The sequence below is a fragment of the Taudactylus pleione genome, unplaced genomic scaffold (assembly GCF_031769625.1).
Source record: "Taudactylus pleione unplaced genomic scaffold, aTauple2 ptg001800l, whole genome shotgun sequence".
Taxonomy (NCBI): Eukaryota; Metazoa; Chordata; class Amphibia; order Anura; family Myobatrachidae; genus Taudactylus; species Taudactylus pleione.
The window spans coordinates 1,327,789-1,347,874 of NW_028286197.1; the positions used below are offsets into that span (position 1 = coordinate 1,327,789).

At 42.1% G+C, this 20,086-nt stretch overlaps 1 protein-coding gene across 7 annotated transcripts in view; it reads left to right on the forward strand.

Annotated features, from left to right (window-relative positions):
- Positions 1-20,086, forward strand: part of LOC148436343 (cadherin EGF LAG seven-pass G-type receptor 2-like) — a 383,494-nt gene that overhangs the window by 261,175 nt on the left and 102,233 nt on the right. For all 7 annotated transcript variants that reach the window (XM_088465025.1, XM_088465024.1, XM_088465023.1 and 4 more), the window contains exon 26: positions 13,188-13,362. In XM_088465025.1, the coding sequence (XP_088321151.1) occupies positions 13,188-13,362 (175 nt within the window). The remainder of the gene's footprint in view (positions 1-13,187; positions 13,363-20,086) is intronic.

The following is a 20,086-nucleotide window of genomic DNA, read 5'->3' on the forward strand; positions in this document are numbered from 1 at the left end:
CAGTTGCGCCAGGAACACTTTCAAAATCTTATATTCATATACATGGGATAAGGTGTCTTGCAAATACATTTCTCAGGATATTATAAGTCAACAAGGAGTTACATTACTATATAAAGGCAGAATGATCTAGCACATATCACATCTGCCCTGCAGCGCAGCAGCACAGCCGATGCCAATATATCTTGTAGCCAAACGATTGATAAGTGTATATGTACTTACTAATAGTTATGTCAGCAGGTCAGTCATCTGACTGACTTGTCAGCCAGGTGTATACCCACCTTTGTCCATACACACTGACAGATTTACAGCTATATCTGCTAGATGTATTGTAATCGGCTGTGCAGCAGAGCCGACCAGATATGTCTGTGAACGACATTGTTCACAGACATATCTTCTGCCCCCACGGACAGTTGTAATATACAATATGTTGTTTGTCGGCTGATTGAACGACATATTGCATAGTGTGTACCCAGCATTACTGTTGCTCAATGAAGTAGCTATTGGATGATACCACTTATATTTTAAAGTTTTATATAAATTGTGTTAAGTGAATCAATGTTTTCTGTTTTTTAAGTAGCTAATAATCTACTTAATTCCAGCCAGGGCCGGATTATAGGAGGGGCGGACAGAGAGGTCGTCCAGGGGCCCCCACTGATGAAAATATTGACTGGAACCTGGCCACTCACCCTGGCCGGGTTCCGGTCCCAGCAGCATCACAGCAGTATCACTGCCTCAGGCTCTGATTCACCCAATAGTGGCTGTCTATGGAAGCTACGCCCCCTTGTTGACAATGCCGCGATTCGCGGGTGCACGGGTAGGGGGTGGGGCTTAATGCAGTGAAGTGCCTGCCCCATCAGAAGGCTGATGGATTGCCTGCTGCAGCTGCAAGAGGTTTGTATGTGAGCTCCCTTCCTCCCTTTCTCTCCCCCTCTGTCCCCTCCTCTCTCTCTCCCTTCCTGTCTTTCCCTCTCTTCCTCTATTTCCCTCTTTCAGCCATATTCAATTGGAGCGAAAAGTCCGTGCTGGACTTTTCGCTCCACATCGGAGCTTTTCTGGGGATAAAGTATCGGTCTCGTGAGCGCTTTATCCCTGTATTCAATTAAAAAGTTACGAAAACGGGAGCCGGCGAAACAGGATCGGCGAAAAACAACGGGATTTATCTGGAATAAATTGTAGGACCCCCCCTAAAGCTGACCAGATATGGGGGATCAGTATGGGTACCCCCGTTTTAGCCTGCAAAAGTAAGTCGGGTTTTAAATAGCTGCGGCAGGTGTTTTTTTCCCGACATTCAAGAAGTGATGCAGAAGAGCACTTAAGTTATTTTTTTCATTTTTTTAAGTAGTCCCATCAAATTTGTGGTACATGAAAATGGGTACTAGCATATATTTAAGTCCCTAAAGTGTTTTTTTTTTAAATTCTGCAAAAATGCACCTGCCGCTAATAATCTATTCTAGAAAACACCTGCCGCATACTTGCACAATAGCCCTGAACCTATTTCCCTATTTTTAAACACTTTTTTTCTTTTCACCCCAAATATTTAAATTATTTTTTTTGGGGTGTCCCTATTTTTTTTTTTTTTTTTTTTTTGACACAGTTATTTTTTAAATGTCATTCCCAGGGGTGCAGGCTATTTTTTTTAAGCCTGCACCCCTAAACTCCAATTCTGCCCTTTTTTTCGCCCTGTTAAACATGGTGAAAATTTATTCCCGTTTTTTTTCAAAGACTTTTCGCACCTGCATACAGGGATAATTGAAATCCGCGAAAATGACGTCATCGGCGATAATTTATCGCCGATTCCGAACTTTTCGCTCCAAACTGAATACCCCTGTCTGTCTCTCTCCCCATCCCTCTCTGTCTCACTCCCTCCTCCTCTCCCTTTCTCCTTCCCTCCCCCCTCCCTTTCTCTCTCCCCTAATTCTCTCACTCCTTTCTCCCTCTGTCTCTCTCCATTTCTCCCTCCCTCCCTCTCTCTCTTCCTTTTCTCTCACCATCCCTCTATCTCCCTGTCCCTTCCTCCCTCCCTACCAACTCTCTATCTATACTGTATATCTATGTATATCTCTGTCTTTATAAATATGACTATATATAATATATATATATATATAGGTCCGGCACCCTAGAGCCCTAGAGTGAACACTATATATATATATATATATATATATTTATTTAGATAGATGGATGAGATATATATCTATATATATCTCCCCACTCTAAATCCTACGTTTTATCCTGGCAGTGGCCTTTTTTTTTTTTTTTTATGGGGCCCACACAATTTAGTTGCCCGGGGCCACAACAATCCTTAATCCGGCCCTGATTCCAGCCATCAGTTATCATATAAACAATTTTATATGATAGCAATGATGTACGATTACTGATTTATGTAAAATCTTTTAAAATACACAATTAATGTTAATATGAAAATATTACTTTTACTTTCTATAGGGTAATTCAATAATGATAAAGTTTAAAATGTAAAATTGGTGTTTTGCTCAAATGCTAAAGATGATATTAATCTGAGGAGTAATATAGTCATATGTTAAGATTTAATAAAAACCCCTTTGCTGCATTACAGTGCTGTCCCTATATAATTTATCTATTGGCATTATAAAGAATTTTGAATTGTTATTTATTTTTCGGTAAGATGCACTGAACCATTAAAACGTGTATATATATATTACCAAATAATCTAAATATTTCATTAAATAATTAAACATTATATCCAACATACAACATGAGAAAATCAGTACTATGTCATAGCCCATCCATATATAGAAAAGACCAAAAAAACACACACAAGAACAACTTTAAATACAGCAGTTTTCTATATGCATATATAATTTATGAGAAATTGACTTTTCTAATTCTTGCTAGTGTTACATTACACACAAGCACGCACTGCAGGTCATACATTTCAGAACACCTCCATTTTATTGGTTTTGAATGTCATTCATGCAGTTTAATGTTTTGGTGTACCACAAAAGGACCCACAATTGGCACTGCAATAATCTCTTTAAATATTGCAGCTGTGAGGAAGGGTGTAAAGCCTCCTAATTGAATTTATAAAGAGTGTTCAAAGCAAAATAGACCAAAATACCCTTTCATTTCAGAGTATACTGAGACATTAGCCCAAACAATACACATCGCTGGGAAAAGTGCATGTTAATTATATTGAATGAAACTGATGGGTAGTCTAAAAATAAATTAACTTAATAATATATTGTAAAAGCACAAAAAATGAAATGTTAGTGAAAAGAGCAGGATAACTATAACAAAGCATATAGTGTACAGTCAAACAGCAGAGTCCAACCTAAATAGAAAGCATATAATAAATAAGTGAACAATAACCATTCATATTTGGTCAGATATTGTTACCAGCAGTGGCGTCCCTAACTCTTTTGACACCCGATGCGGGTAGGGGTGGACTGACTTATTTTTTTGTATAATAATTATTATTTATTATTTCTGTGAAATCGTTTGGTTGTGCTATTAGTACATAGGTACATTACATAAAATGATGCAGAAATTGCAGTTTCTGCATAATTTTATGTAAATTCAGCTTGATACATATGCCCCATAGCGTACAGTCAAACAGCAGAGTCCAACCTACATAGAAATTAGAAAACATATGAGTGAACAATAACCATGCATATTTGGTCAGATATTGTTACCAACATAGGATAAGTCCACACTAGCTGGAGTCCCAGTGATAGGTGGTACCCTCTTTAAATAGAGGTCTCCTAGGTGGCTTGTATCATGGCTGGAATATCCCAATGTAAACTCGAATGGTGAAAGTAAGAATGCCAATGAATTGGATCAGCAGCAGAGGTGCCATGATGCCCATAGCAAGGGTGTGTTTCGGCACCCCCCTCCCCTGTACTGAATTGGGGGCGTGGCTAAAATGTGGGGGCACGGCTAAAATATGGGGGCATGTTGCATTTGAAAGAAAAAAAATCCTAAATTGGAAATTATAAGTGCTTTGCCCCCTCAATGATTTCTAGCAGGCCAGACCCCATCACCTATAAAACCCCTCAGCCACTGCCAATGCCAGAATTATATATATAAGTGCCCATCACCCCTTACCAAACCTCATCTCCCTCACGTAGGCACCTAAAAACTATATTTGTATATAAAGTGTAGCATTGTCTGTGCAACAAGTGGGTGCCACGCTGCCAGTACCACCAGTATTGGACTGAGACATGAAGGGCCACCCGGGGCAATGCCATGTTATGGGCCCGTGCATGGCAGGGAGAGGCACAGGGTGACTAGAGGGGCAGTGGAAGAAGGCAGTGAGTGATAGCAGAAGGCAGAGAGTGACTAGGGTGGCAATGGGTAACTGGGGAGGCAAAGGGTGGCAGGTGAATAGGGAGGCAGTGAGTGGCAGCGGAAGACAGTGGGTGACAGGGAGAGATAGAAAGTGACAGGGAGAGGCAGAGAGTGAGTAGGGAGACAGGGAGAGGCAGAAAGTAACTGAGGAGGCAGAGGGTGACTAGGAAGAGGGAGTTGGTGACAGGGAGAAGCAGAGATGGAGAGGCAGTGAGTGACTGTGGAGTTAATGGGTGGCAGCGGAAATCAAAGAGTGACATGTTGTGGCAGAGAGAGGCAAGGAGAGATGGAGAGGTAGTGAGTGACTGGGGAGTCAGTGAGTGGCAGCGGAAGGCAGAGAGATACAATGAGAGCCAGTGAGTGACTGGGGAATCAGTGAGTGGGTAGGGAGGCAGTGAGTGGCTAGGGAGACAGTGAGTGGCTAGGGAGGCAGGGGGGGGGGTAGACACCCCCCCCAACACACGCACCACCTACCTTTGTCTCTAATTAAAGCACAAAAATAAACATTTTGAGCTAAAAAAATAATAGAATAATTTTTTGTTACATTTTTGACTCCTCAAAGTAGCCACCTTTTGGTGATATAACCTCTGATCAAAGTTGTGGCATTCTTCCTACAATGCAAATCACATTTTTCCATTCACTGTTGCAGTCGTTCCCATAAATGTGTTGCTGTCTTGCTATAAGATTCCTGACCAAATAGGCCTAAACCAGAGGGTATTGCATTGCTATGGTAGCCCTTTTGGTTCGGAGTGTAGTCACCAGGGTTTCTCGGCATGGTGGTCGACGGGTAATATCTTTGAGGATGCTATGGCGAGGGGCGTCTGGCGGTGGCGCTGGTGTCTGGTGGGGTGCATTGGCTGCATGTAGTCCTGTGTGGGCGTACTGTCACTCTGGTCTGGTTAGGCCTGGTGGTACTTCCGTTCCGTTCTGGCAAGGGCACTGCCATCTTGCCTCCGGACATGTGACCTAGTTGCCCTATCCTGGTGTGTCACATGCTCTCTCTAGCCTCTCACAGTGCGGCACTGGGTATTTAAGGGAGTGCAGAGCTTCCTTTCATTGCCAGGGCAACGTGTTTCTCAGCGCAAGCTAAGAGAGAGTTCCTGAGCTTGTCCGCCTGCCTGTTGGATCTTTGCCTTAGCCTGCTTACCAGACCTGCTCCATACCCTGCTGGAATCCCCTGCCTCCTCCTATTGCCTCTCCCTTGCCTGAGTACCTGTGTCAGTCATTATCCTGCCTCCACTTGCAAATCCTCTGGACATTATCATTCACTTCAGCCTGCAGTTCACTTCATCCTGCAATTCACTTCAGCCTGCAAATCACTTCAGCCTGCCATTCACTTCAGCCTGCCATTCATTTCAGCCTCACAAAACTTGGATTACTGGACTGCCTTATGTTATCACTACCTGGACTTTTTCCCATTGCATCACTACAGTTCCCAAGTGTACTTTAGTGTTTTGCCACATTCATGTCTGTTTTGCCACATTCATGTCTGTTATGCCACTCATTAAAAACTCCAGGATTATTTTTAAATCTGGTTCAGTGTCTGCTCCTATTACCACCACGGGTCCACAACAAAACCAGAACCTCACAGTTTGCACTGGCCCCATGGATCCGGCCACGGAACAGGGGTCTGGAGTGGATTTATTCCGGTGTATTGCTGGCCGTTTGGAAAACCTGGAAGCTATGCAGCACCAAATGGCTCAGTTTCTACAGGAGTTGTCTAAACGACAAGATAATCTGCAAACTTCGTTATCCACCCCTGGGGTATCAGCAACTACACTTACTCCTGTGCCTGGTAATACAGGGACCAGGGTATCTCCCCGTTTACATCTTCCTATGCCAAGCTAATTTGACGGCAATCCTAAAATCTGTCACGGCTTGCTAAATCAGTGTGATATACACTTTACCCTGCAGCCTGATAACTTTACTACTGCAAGAACTAAAGTGGCATACATCGTGCCTCTGTTGTCCGGCCCGGCTTTGGATTGGGCTTCCCCACTCTGGGAGCGTTCAGATTTGCTGCTGGATAACTATGCGGACTGTGTATCATCATTCAGGAGCATTTTTAACGAACCTGGACGCACTGTGTCAGCATCGTCCAGTATCATGACCCTGAGACAAGGTTCCCATCCTGTCTGCTAATATGCCGTACAGTTTCAGATTTTAGCATCAGAACTCAAGTGGAATGAGGAAGCCCTCACCTCAGCTTTCTGGCATGGGCATTCTGATCGACTAAAAGATGACCTTCCTGCAATCCTAAAGGATATGATTTCCCTCTGTAATAAGATTGACCTACGCTTCAGAGAACGTCAGGCTGAAAAGCACAGAACTGACCGGCAAAGGTCATCTACCCGTCCAACACCTCCTTCTACAGATGAACAGCCAATGCAGGTGAATCATACCCATCTTTCCAAAGAGGTACGTCAGAGAAGAATACTAAAAAACCTCTGCCTATACTGTGGCGATTCGGGTCACCTGGTGGACTTCTGCTCCCATAAATCATGAATGCCCGTTCTTAACTGACCCTGGGGACATCAAGTTAGGAGTTATGAGCCCGTCCCCAAATACTAAAGATTTCAAAATTACCTTCGCTATAGATCTCAAACCTAAACCCGTCTTCGCTACTGCTCTACTAGATTCTGTAGCAGCCGGAAATTTCATGACCTCCAGTTTAGTTGACAAATTACAGATTTCTTGTTAATCTCTCAATCACGCAATTTCCCTGACCTCTGTAGATGAACGGCCCCTAGCTAATGGAGTGTTCACCAAAGAAACTCAACCAGTACTAGTCTGTATTGGAGCACTCCTTCCCGAGTCTTTAAAGTTCTTTTTGATACCTGAGGCTTCCCAAGAAATCATTTTAAGATTACCCTGGTTACGCCAGCATAATCCCAGGATAGACTGGTGTTCAAGGGCTGACTGTCATAAATCCTGTCTTCCCAAGATACGACCTGTAAGGAAAACAGTTTCATTGATATCTCCAGCTATTCCTGTGGAGTACCAGATGTTCACTGATGTTTTTTCTGAACAACAGGCGAATGTCTTACCTCCTCACACAGAATGGGATTGTCCAATCGATCTGTTGCCTGACAAGATGCCACCTCGTGGTTGCACCTATCCTCTATTCTTGCCAACGACCAAAGCTATGTCCAAATACATCCAGGACAACCTAGCAAAAGGATTTATTCATCCCTCCACCTCTCCTGCAAGAGCTGGGTTTTTTTCGTCGGCAAGAAGGATGGTGGCTTAAGACCTTGTATAGACTACCGGGCCCTTAATGATATAACGGTCAAGAATAGATATCCGCTTCCACTGATCACAGAGTTGTTCGACAGGGTTAAGGGGTCCATCATATTCTCAAAGTTAGATCTGGGAGGGGCCTATAATCTCATCCGTATTCACACCGGTGTAGAATGGAAGACCACCTTTAATACCAGAGATGGACATTTTGAATAACTTGTGATGCCCTTTGGCTTATGCAATGCCCCTGCTGTTTTTCAGGACTTTCTTGATTAAATTTTCCGGGACTTGTTATACGTCTCAGTTGTTGTCTACCTGGACGATATACTGATTTTTTCGTCTTCTGTAGTGGAACATCATGAACATGTGAAGGAAGTATTATCCCGGCTGAGGAAGAACCACCTTTACTGCAAATTGGAGAAATGTGTCTTTGGTGTGCCCAGTGTACCCTTCCTTGGTTACGTCATCTCTGGCTCCAGTCTAGAAATCGACCACAAGAAGGTGCAGGCGATTTTGGATTTGTCCCGACCTCAAACGTTGAAAGCCATCCAGAGACTGCTCCGATTCGCCAACTACTATAGATGCTTTATCAAGGGATTTTCGTCATTATTGGCTCCCATTACAGCCCTGACCCTTAAAGGCACTAATCCTGCCCTATGGTCACCTGAGGCAGAAACAGCCTTCCAGCTCTTAAAACAAGCCTTTATTTCTGCTCCAGTCCTACGACAACCAGATAGGCCTTTTTTATTGGAAGTGAATGCGTCATCAGACGCTGTGGGAGCAGTCCTATCCCAGCGTTATGAAGATAATCGAGTTCATCCCTGTGGGTTTTTCTCCAAGATATTCTCTCCTGCCAAAATAAATTAAGCTATAGGTGAACAAGAACTCTTGGCAGTGAAGTTGGCATTAAAAGAATGGAGATACCTGCTGGAAGGGGCAAAATTTCCCTTCACTGTCTTCACTGACCATAGGAACCTCCTCTTCCTCAAGAATATCCAGTGTGTGAGCCCTCGTCTGGCCCGATGGGCAATATTTTTAGCTCGGTTCCAGTTCACTCTGACCTTCTGGTCTGGAGCCCTTAATCAGAAAGAGGATGCGCTGTCCATCCCTCCTCTGTGACGAGAATTCGGAGATCCAACGTAATGCCCCTGTCTTAAGAGTCAAGAGTGTTTGCCACCATACAGTTACAGCCTCCTACTGGGAAGACTTTTGTGACCCCAGAGTTAAGGAAGCAGCTTCTCACCTGAGCTCATTCCTCTCGCTTTGCAGGCCACTCAGGTACTCTGAAGACTCTGGAATTTTTAAAGAGAGGCTATTGGTGGCCATCCATGAAGGCGGATGTATTGGAGTTTATTTCTTCATGTACCTCTTGTGCCCAACATAAGTCTTCACATCAAGCTCCGGCTGGTGAATTGTTGCCATTACCTATTCCATCACGTCCATGGACTCATCTCTCCATGGACTTCGTCGCGGATCTACCGAACTCTCAGGGTTACACTACCATCTGGGTCATAGTAGACTGATAGACTGAAAAGTGGTCCATTATATACCCCTAAAGAAACTGCCTACTGCTCCTGACTTGGCTCACCTGTTCGTTCAACACATATTCCATCTAAATTGTCTTCCTGACGAAATAGTTTCTGACCGTGGTGCTCAATTTGTAGCAAGATTTTGGAGAGCGTTATGTTCCGTTCTACAAGTAAAACTAAACTTTTCCACAGATTATCATCCACAAAGCAGTGGATCTACTGAGAGGGTTAATCAAGACCTTGAGACCTTCCTGAGGATTTTTATGTCATCTTCTCAAGACAATTGGTCTGTATTGCTGCCATGGGCTGAGTTTGCACATAATGCCTCCTACCATTCTTCTACAAATCAAACTCAGTTGTTTATGGCCTTCATCCTTGGGTTGCTGAATTTCAAAGCCTGCCTGTCTTAGATGCAAATCTCCGTACAGTGTCCTCTATGGTTGGTACATCAATTTGGACTCAAGTATGTTCTAACTTGGAGAAGGCGTCCTCTCGCTACAAACTTCAGGCAGATAAAAGGTGTAGGAAGTTGCCACACATGCAAGTTGGAGACCAAGTCTGGTTGTCCACCCGGAACCTACGGCTCAGAGTACCATCGATGAAGTTTGCTCCACGATTCATCGGGCCCTTCTCCATCATAGACATCATCAACCCTGTGGCTTATCGACTTCAGTTGCCCCCTTATCTGAAAATCCTCAATTTGTTTCATATTTCCCTACTTAAACCCCTGGTGCTGAACAAATTCCAAAGTCCTCCCTGTTCCCCCTCGTATCCAGACTGAAAGAGGTGTGGAGTTTGAGGTATCCCAGGTCCTGGATTCTCGTATGCGCAGAGGGCGTTTGCAATACCTGTTAGACTGGAAGGGTTACGGCCCGGAAGAGTGCTGTTGGACCGATACCTGAGACATCCATGCCCCCGCTCTCATCAAGAAGTTCCATGCTGCCCATCCGGAGAAGCCTGGTGAGTGTCCTGAGTACACCCATAAGGGGGGGACTGTCACGACCAGGGTTTCTCGGCATGGTGGTCGACGGGTAATACCTGTGAGGATGCTATGGCGAGGGGCATCTGGCGGTGGCGCTGGTGTCTGTCGGGGTGCTTTGGCTGTGCGTAGTGTGGGCATACTGTCACTCTGGTATGGTTAGGCCTGGTGGTGCTTCTGTTCCGTTCTAGCATGGGCGCCGCCATCTTGCCTCCGGACATGTGACCTAGTTGCCCTATCCTGGTGTGTCACATGCTCTCTCTAGCCTCTCACAGTGCGGCACTGGGTATTTAAGGGAGTGCAGAGCTTCCTTTCATTGCCAGTGCAATGTGTTTTTCAGCGCAAGCTGAGAGAGAGTTCCTGAGCTTGTCCGCCTGCCTGTTGGATCTTTGCCTTAGCCTGCTTACCTGACCTGCTCCATACCCTGCTGGAATCCCTTGCCTCCTCCTATTGCCTCTCCCTTGCCTGAGTACCTGTGTCAGTCGTTACCCTGCACCCTGCCTCCACTTGCAAATCCTCTGGACATTATTATTCACTTCAGCGTGCAATTCACTTCAGCCTGTCATTCACTTCAGCCTGCCATTCATTTCAGCCTCACAAAAACTGAAATACTGGACTGCCTTCTGTTATCACTACCTGGACTTTTTCCCATTGCATCACTACAGTTCCCAAGTGCACTTTAGTGCTAAACCCGGACTTTCTGTTTTGCCACATTCATGTCTTTTAAGCCACTCATTAAAAACTCCACGTTTATTTTTAAATCTGCTTCAGTGTCTGCTCCTATTACCACCACGGGTCCACAACAAAACCAGAAACTCCCATGTGCAAGACATCGACTTGGAATCCTGCAAAAGATCACCACCTAAGAGAGTTTTGCTATTAAAAGCATTACCCTTTTAAATTTTGGGATTAAACACAGTTGTGGTTTTTACTATTGACAAGCCTGTAAATGCGTAGTGGATGTGAACAAGGTTAGTCGACACGTTGATTCCAAACCAGGGTAGGATTTATTGAAGATAACAGGATATAGGTGATAGAAGATAAACTGCAGTCAATATGATAAGGTAGTACAGCACTTTGTGGCTCCAATACACACAGTGGTAGTCTACTGTAGTGCACATGCAGATCCTTTTATAGAGCCAAGTTAACAAGTCTTGCACCTGCAGTCTAATTGGGTTGACCTTTAAATCTGGTGAATCAGACATGTGCAAGTCATGCACAGTCATGTGATGTTGTTAAATCAGATGAGTAATACACAATCAATCTCAATTAAGAGACCACTTCTATTTAACTACATGTCAAAACTTACATGCACCACCCCCTGAGGAAACATCCTTTCACCTAGTCAAAAACATGCAAAAACCTATTGTGAACCAAAGATTTTTAATTTGTCAGTCCATAAGACCTTCTTACAGTCTTTTCTCGTCCACTGGCGGTGATTCATGGTTCATGCAAGCCTCTTTTTCATTGCTGCAGAACAGCTGTAAATTCTCAACCCAATACTATTTCCACAGGAAGGTGATCGAAACTTTTTTTTTTTAATTGCTAACAGTTTACTACTCACCTTTATACCATTTCATGCTTTTCATTGGACATGAATTGCTTGAAATGTTATAAAAAAATTAAAATTAGGGGGTGTTTTAAAACTTTTGACCAATTGTGTGTGTATATATGGATATCAATGCTCTCAACTGCTCTATTCTGTCTTCATGCTGTGGGGTCCATTCAATTAGCTTTGAGTTGGCTCGCAGCGTGAGTAAGTGTGGCTATATACCGCTCTGTTACTATTAATATTAGGGTGAGATACTGTAAATAATTCAGTGTTTTATTTGGTCTCTTTAAAGCTGTGAAGCAATCTTTTGAGAGTGTTAAGGTGTTATTTGTTGTTTGTTGTTGAGTGAGTACGTGTTATTCTGTTCTTGCTGTATGGTACGTGTTACACTTTTGAGCATTTAAAGGAAAGTAGTTGTTCATTTATGAGCAACCTCTTCTCAAAAAATGTATCCACCTTATGGCAGGTACAGTAGGGGCTCCGCCCCACCCTTGTTACTTGAAGCCAAAGTGGGAGATGTATAAAACCTTTGAGAGAGATAAAGTGGAGAAGTTGCCCATAGCAACCATTCATCTTTTAACTGTCATTTATCTAGCACAGTTTAAGAAATTACAGTTTGAAGCAGATTGGTTGCTATGGACACATTTTCCACTTTATCTCTCTCAAGGTTTGATACATCTCTCCCAAAAGCAGACTTGCATTGCAAGCACTTGCTGGCTCTTGGTGATGACATATGTCCATGTCCATAGTTAAAGTATCGCTCAGTGGTAGAGTTTCTTAGAAAGCTATTGTGGAGTTATGGACAGCGTGTATTAAAAGCGTTTCCCTGAAGGGTATTGGAAAAGTATGGACTTTTCAGTCAGAAGTTATGTTAAACCCAAATTTTATACATCCTTGATGCACAAGATAAACTTGCTCATGAAGTGTGTGTAAATGAAATTAATTTGAAATTACATAAGCTACACTTGAAATAAGGCATCTGTTAATCAGCCTAATTTTTCAGGGAAGTACTGCTTTAGTGGATCTGGGATTATTTGGGGAGATCGTCAGTGACCTGTCTTGTTCCAAATCTTTAGATGTGAGTGTGGGCAGGTATGAATCTATTATTACCTTAATGAGGTTCTTTGGAATGATTCAAGAAAATGCTCACTCAATGAGGGCGGAAAATGGATTACCAGGAGTAAATGACTCACAGCTATGAATCAGCTATTTTCAGTCAGTGCATAAAATTTAATAAAGAATATTTTGATGTTGCATTTTGCAGCTATCTTAGTAACTCAACATTTCAGGTATATAAAAAGAAAAATAACTCTGAAACTGTAGCTAAATGCTTATTACCATTTATTATACAGCGCCAGCAATTCTGTTACACTTTTTTATTGAATGCTTTTCTTGTTCACTGTTTAAATCATAACAAGCTGCAAAAATGTATGTTTATTTCTTTCTCTGGTCTTTTTATATTTTTTTCCTTATGAAAATCTTGTATTTTTTCCTTATGTTCTTATATTATCCGCCATATTATATTCTATTTCATTTTTGTTTTGTTTTATATTATCCATTTTAGTTTGCCTGCACTATCATTGCTATCCTGCTCCATTTCCTCTCGCTTTGTTGCTTTTCTTGGACTTTCCTTGAGGTTCTACACATATATCGCAGACTGAGTGAAGTTCGGGATGTCAACGCCGGCCCAATGAGGTTCTACTATGCCTTGGGTTGGGGTGTTCCAGCCTTTATAACTGGTCAGTCTAAATTTTTAATACAAACAAATGTCTAAGTATTAATAGGTTTGCTCTGTTGTGTTGTTGTTTTACAGTCTTCAGTGCCTACTTTTTTTTGACATGTAACGATACATTGCATGTGCCATGCACACTGCACGATCCAGTAAACGATGGCGCAGTGTATCGTTACGCGCAGCATACAACTATACCGCGTTGTTCATTCCATCACTCCATCTGACGTGCAGGACAGCAGATGGGAAGAAGAGGGGAATGACAAAGGTGTACACGCTGTGTACGATATATAACGCTTCTAGCCAATCAGCATATCGCTGTCATAGAAACCACCCGTTGATTGGTTATTTGGGGCGCTATGCTGTATCCTTAGAGATTGCGAATAATGTTTTTTTTATTTTAAGAAGACCTTGAACTTCTACCTGGATAATGGGACTGACTACCTCCAGGTAGAAGGTCAGTATGTAGTGCGAGTGTGTAATACCGGGTTAAATAATTTGGTGTGTGTCTTGTTTCACTGAAAATGCACATAAGTCACAATGAAACATGGGACCTGCAGCGCGAGAGGGACTTTTTAGGGCAACGGCATCAAAGAAGTATTAAGGACACATCTGTATGCTGTAACTAATCATATGCTTTTAAACCTGAGAAGCTTGCATATATCATAGTTTTCTGTGCAGTTCTTCTCCCAAATTTGCCTGCCTCAGGTTTTTTGTTTGATTTTTGGTTGTTTTTGAAATCGACTAATGTTAATTCCGGTGATCCTGTAGTAGTCTACAATGACAGAAAAATGTTTGTTTTTTTTTTTTCCCTGATAGTAGAATGTATGCTTATTTCAATTCATTAACAGCCAAATGGAGGAGACGAGTACATTTTTCCAACAGGTTGGGTACGGGGTGCTGGTGTTAGGGAATCCCGACGCCGGGATCCCAACTAGTTTAGCGTTCCGACGGCTCAAGGTAAGTATAACTACCCTAACCCCTAGCCCTACCCTAACCCTCCCTCCCCAGTGCCTAAACCTAACCTACGCCCTAGTGCCTAAACCTAACCCTCCCCCTAGTGCCTAACCCCTAATCCTCCCCCCAACCACGCTACTTGCCTTCCGAGATTCCGGCAGTCGGGATTCCGGCATCGGCATTGTGACCGCCTGAATCCCTGCTGTCGGGATATTAAACATATCCCTCTCAAACAACTCTCTGGAACCAATAGATATCATTATAAATTGATAGTCAGTGATGTACTGTTGAAATTTTATTGTTCTAATACCAAGATCCAATGCAAGCATAATGAAATGCGTACATATGGATCTATGTACTAAGCCTTGGAGAGAGATAAAGTGGACAGAGATAAAGTACCAACAAATCCACTCCAAACTGTCACTTTACAGGCTGTGTTTGAAAAATGACAGGAGCTGATTGGTTGGTACTTTATCTCCGTACACTTTGGGGTCTATTTATGTTCTCCCGGGTCTTTTGGTACACAAGCGCTACAGTATCCCACCAATTGTCTCAGAAGCTGCTGGGCAGAGAGTTGTCCAGGCTCGGGAAATAAATAGTATAGAGTTAGGGTTTAATAATAATAATAATAATTTTATTTATATAGCGCTTTTCTCCTAAAGGACTCAAAGTGCTTTACATTTACAGTACAAAATACAAGACAAGCTTAAACAAGGGACATTAGTGAAATGCTTGGGTGAATAGGTGAGTCTTGAGTCAATTTTTGAAGGATTCTAGAGTGGAGGCCTCTCGAACTGTGCGGGGAAGTGAGTTCCATAAGGTTGGAGCCACAAAACTGAAAGCTCGGCACCCAGACGAATTCCGTGAGATTCTAGGTACTGTTAATAGTCCTTCATCAACGGATCGCAGTAATCGAGTGGGACAGTAGGGAATCAGAAGCTGTTTAGTGTCCAGCGCTAACCTTATAAGTACAGTCAGGTGCATAAATATTGGGACATTGACAGAATTTTCATATTTTGGCCTCTATTCACCACCACAATGGGTTTGAAATGAAACAAACAAGATGTACTTTAACTGCAGACTTACAGATTTAATTTAAGGGTAATTATATCCAAATCAGGTGAACGATGTAGGAATTACAACGGTTTCAATATGTGCCTCCCACTTTTAAGGGGCCAAAAGTAATGGGACAAACTAAACAATCCTAAATCTAACTTTCACTTTTTAATATTTTGTTGCAAATCCTTTGCAGGCAATTACAGCCTGAAGTCTGGAACGCATAGACATCACCAGACGCTGGGTTTCATCCCTGGTGATGCTCTGCCAGGCCTCTACTGCAAATGTCTTTAGTTCCTGTTTGTTCTTGGGGCATTTTCCCTTCAGTTTTATCTTCATCAAGTGAAATGCATGCTCAATCGGATTCAGGTCAGGGGATTGACTTGGCCATTGCATAACATTCCACTTTTTAGCCTTAAAAAACTCTTTGGTTGCTTTTGCAGTATGCTTCGGGTCATTGTCTATCTGCACTGAAGCGCCGTCCAATGAGTTCTGAAGCATTTAACTGAATATGAGCATATAATATTGCCCGAAACACTTCAGAATTCATTCTGCTGCTTTTGTCCATTGGCAGCCATACATGCCCACACCATGACACTACCACCACCATGCTTCACTGATGAGGTGGTATGTTTTGGATCATGAGCAGTTCCTTTCCTTCTCCATACTCTTCTCTTCCCATCACTCTGGTACAAGTTGATCTTTGTCTCATCTGTCCATAGGATGTTGTTCCAGAACTGTAACGGCTTTTTTAGATGGTTTTTGGCAAACTCTAGTCTGGTCTTCCTGTTTTTGTGGCTCACCAATGGTTTACATCTTGTGGTGAAACCTCTATATTCACTGTTGTGAAGTCTTCTCTTGATTGTTGACTTTGACACATATACACCTACTTCCTGGAGAGTGTTCTTGATTTGGCCAACTGTTGTGAAGGGGTTTTTCCTTCACCTGGGAAATAATCCTTCTGTCATCCACCACAGTTGTTTTCCGTGGTCTTCCGGGTCTTTTGGTGTTGCTGAGCTCTCCGGTGCATTCTTTCTTTTTAAGAATGTTCCAAACAGTTGATTTGGCCACACCTAATGTTTTTGCTATCACTCTCATGGGTTTGTTTTGATTTTTCAGCCTTATGATGGCTTGCTTCACTGATAGTGACAGCTCTTTGGATCTCATATTGAGAGTCAACAGCAACTGATTCCAAATGCAAATGTCACACCTAGAATCAACTCCAGACCTTTTACCTGCTTAACTGATAATGAAATAATGAGGGAATAGCCCACACCTGTCCATGAAATAGCATTTGAGTTGATAGTCCCATTACTTTTGGCCCCTTAAAAAGTGGGAGGCACATAAAGAAACCGTTGTAATTCCTACACCGTTCACCTGATTTGGATGTAATTACCCTCAAATTAAATCTGAAAATCTGCAGTTAAAGCACATCTTGTTTGTTTCATTTCAAAGCCATTGTGGTGGTGAATAGAGGCCAAAATATGAAAATTCTGTCAATGTCCCAATATTTATGCACCTGACTGTATATGGGTGTATAGTGAAGTATGTTATTTTACAGATGTACATGAAACATTATATGTTTAAAGTAGGTGTTTAATGAAGGAGTCACAATGCTCCTGTCGGTGAGGTTAGTGTCCAAAACTCACAATAATATTTTGTTGTTGATTCTGGCTCTTATTTGGTGAGGTAAGAAGGCTCCTTTAGGGTGCCTCTTTCCGTATGGCACAAATGTGTGTCTACGTCTCCATATGTCCAGACTTAGTGCTCGTCAATCCATAGTGTGTAGGGGATGGCCCAGATAAGTCAGTCCTTTCTTACACTTTGGTTGCAGGTTATATAAGCAGACTCCTTTAGGGAGTCTCTTTCCGTATAGCACTAAGTGCCTACGTTTCCCTTTTAACACTGAATGTGACAACCTGAACATGTCCAGTAGTTAAATGGTTAAATGGTCCCCAGTGAGTGAACCTCAAAAAGGGGGGGTTATGTCCTGTTAAAAATAAGTGTAGGGTGTAGGTATACCCTTGTTAGGGGCTGACCTGCCATATAAGTGTATTTGGATGTATCAAAGCTTGGAGAGAGAAAAAGTACCAACCAATTAGCTCCTAACTGTCATTTTACAGGATGTGTTTGAAAAAGGACAATTAGGAACTTTGATAAATCTCCCACATAGAGCAGAATTCAATTAACCCCGCTAATTGATAGTCCGTCTCATGATACACGTAAAGAAATCCCCAATATGTATGCAGTTAAAGGGTGAAAACACAAAGTTAATGCATAGGTCTGTGAACTTTACACGAACTCTATGCGTTAACGCCACTTTTTAACACTCACTAAAAAGGGGTTTGGGTGAAAAGGGGATGTCATTTGAATAGTCTCAGACGATAAAGCCCAAAGCTGCCGCCCTTTTTCACTTTTGAAAAGTTAACACCCCTAATTGAATCCCCCCCATAGTCCTAATGTTAATTTGCTAATCTAAAGGCCCCCATACATCAAATCGATTGTGGCAATTATGAAATTTGCAATCAATGGTGTATAAAAATCTGCAATGTATGGGCTTCACAGCTCATAGATTGCATCCAAAAAGTAATTGGAATTGTTAAATCAGGTTGTCCAACATGTTGGATTTCACAGATCGAATGGATTGCTAGTATATGTACATGATCAGTAGATTAGCAGACCGTTCCTAGCAAAAGGATGGGCCTTTCAAGATTGGTAGATCTATGTTTGCTGAAAATGATCTGCAAATCACTGAAAAAGATCTGTAGTGTATGGGCACAGATTGCTAGATAGGGAAATCTTAAAATCGGGTAATAAATCTTCAAATTGTTCAGTTGTGGTTTTGTATGGGGGCCTTAACATTACTATACGAATAGTCAAAATTCCCTGTATCACTGCTACTTACCAAATGAATTTATAATTAATTTCTATTGGTTTAAAATTTTTACTCTTTTTACTCCTCCGTACATTCAACTTATTTTTTAATTAAAAAAACAAAAACAAAACACAGCAAGCTGAATATGATGTCTAGTTCTCGACAATAAAAATAGAAATGAAAAAAAAAGTAATTCAGACTTTGAAAATTTTTACTTAACATTAGAGCAAATTAAAGAATAACTGCAAAGTTTGATTGACAGGGTTTAGCTCAAACTTGCAACTAAATGCAATGTTAACAAATTTCATACCTTCCAACTTACATAAGTATTCATTGGGATAGTGCATTCTGCTGAGTAAATGGCCTTGCCACAGCATGCTGGTGGGCATGGTCACATTAAACTTGCGTTTGCAATGTACCCCCTAGTGAGCCACTAGCGGTTCTGATTTGCAAGTTCTGCCACCTCCTCAAATTCAAAGACATTTGCACACATGCTAGTAGCACCATACCTGCCGACTTTCTGGCTGCTCCTTCCGGGAGGGAGCAGCCAGATCGGCAGGAGGGGGGGCGTGTCCGGGACAAGGGGGAGTGAACAGGCGGGTGACATCACTTGTGGGCATGGTGGGGTAATGCAATCGCGTCAGTGTGGCCCCGCCCCCGCTACACAATCCCGATAAAATAGGCATTGTGAAGCAAGGGACGGTGCCAAAATGATGCAAATCACGTCATCGGCCCCCCCACTGCGGGGGTTGCAGGGGTTATTGCGGGGGAGATAGGTGGGGTGGGCGGCAGCCGGGAGAATTGCCTGCCTTCCCGGGAGGTCGGGAGCAGCACCCAAATTTCGGGAGGCTCCCGACCAAATCGGGAGGGTAGACAAGTATGTGTAGCACCCACTAACAGCAGAGTAGAAAGGAGCAGATGTGATAGTGGGAGAATGTCTGAAAATCAGGACTGTCCTAACTAAACCAGGATTGTTGGGAGGTATTAGAATTTTGCCTAAAATATTCCAAGAGAGGGGACTGTAAAATAGGAATTGGCTGCAAAAAAATTATATTCAGTATCCACAATAGGTACAGTACAATGTTATTTATTATTATTTGCTCATTTAAAATATAAAAGGTGCTTACTAACAGTTTTATGGATTTTTTGATGATTCATTCCATTTAAGTAAAGGCAAGCACAATATGATTTATTTTGTAACATTATTTTAACACTAATTTATTTGAAAAATATTTTGTAAGAGGAAATCCCATACACCAGTGGTTCCCAGACTGGGTGCCGCGGGGCACTTTGCAGGGCAGGCACAGGTTGGTGGTACAGCACAAAATCAAATTATTTATAGTGTGATAAGCAAAACCAGAATTTTAAGAATTTTTGCTGAATTTCTCAATGAGAAAGTTTTGGCATAAGGGTGCCATCAATAAATTGCTGGTACCGTAGGGCACCATGATTAAAAACGTTTGGGAAATAGTGTCTAACATTATATATAATTGTTTTCTGAAGATTTTTCCACAAACATATAATACATTTAAGTTTTAAACATATATACAGGTTGAGTCTCCCATATCCAAATATTCCAAAATACGGAATATTCCGAATTACGGAATATTTTTAGTATGACTGAGAAAGTAAAACTTTTGCTTTCTGATGGTTCAATGTACACAAACTTTTTTTAAAGCATAAAATCATTAAAATACAGTATACAATAACCTTCAGGCTGTGTGTATAAGGTGTATATGAAACATAAATGAATTTCATGTATGTACACAAACTTTTTTTGATGGTCAAAATTATTACAAATATTGTATAAAATGACCTGCAGGCTGTGTGTATAAGGTGTATATAA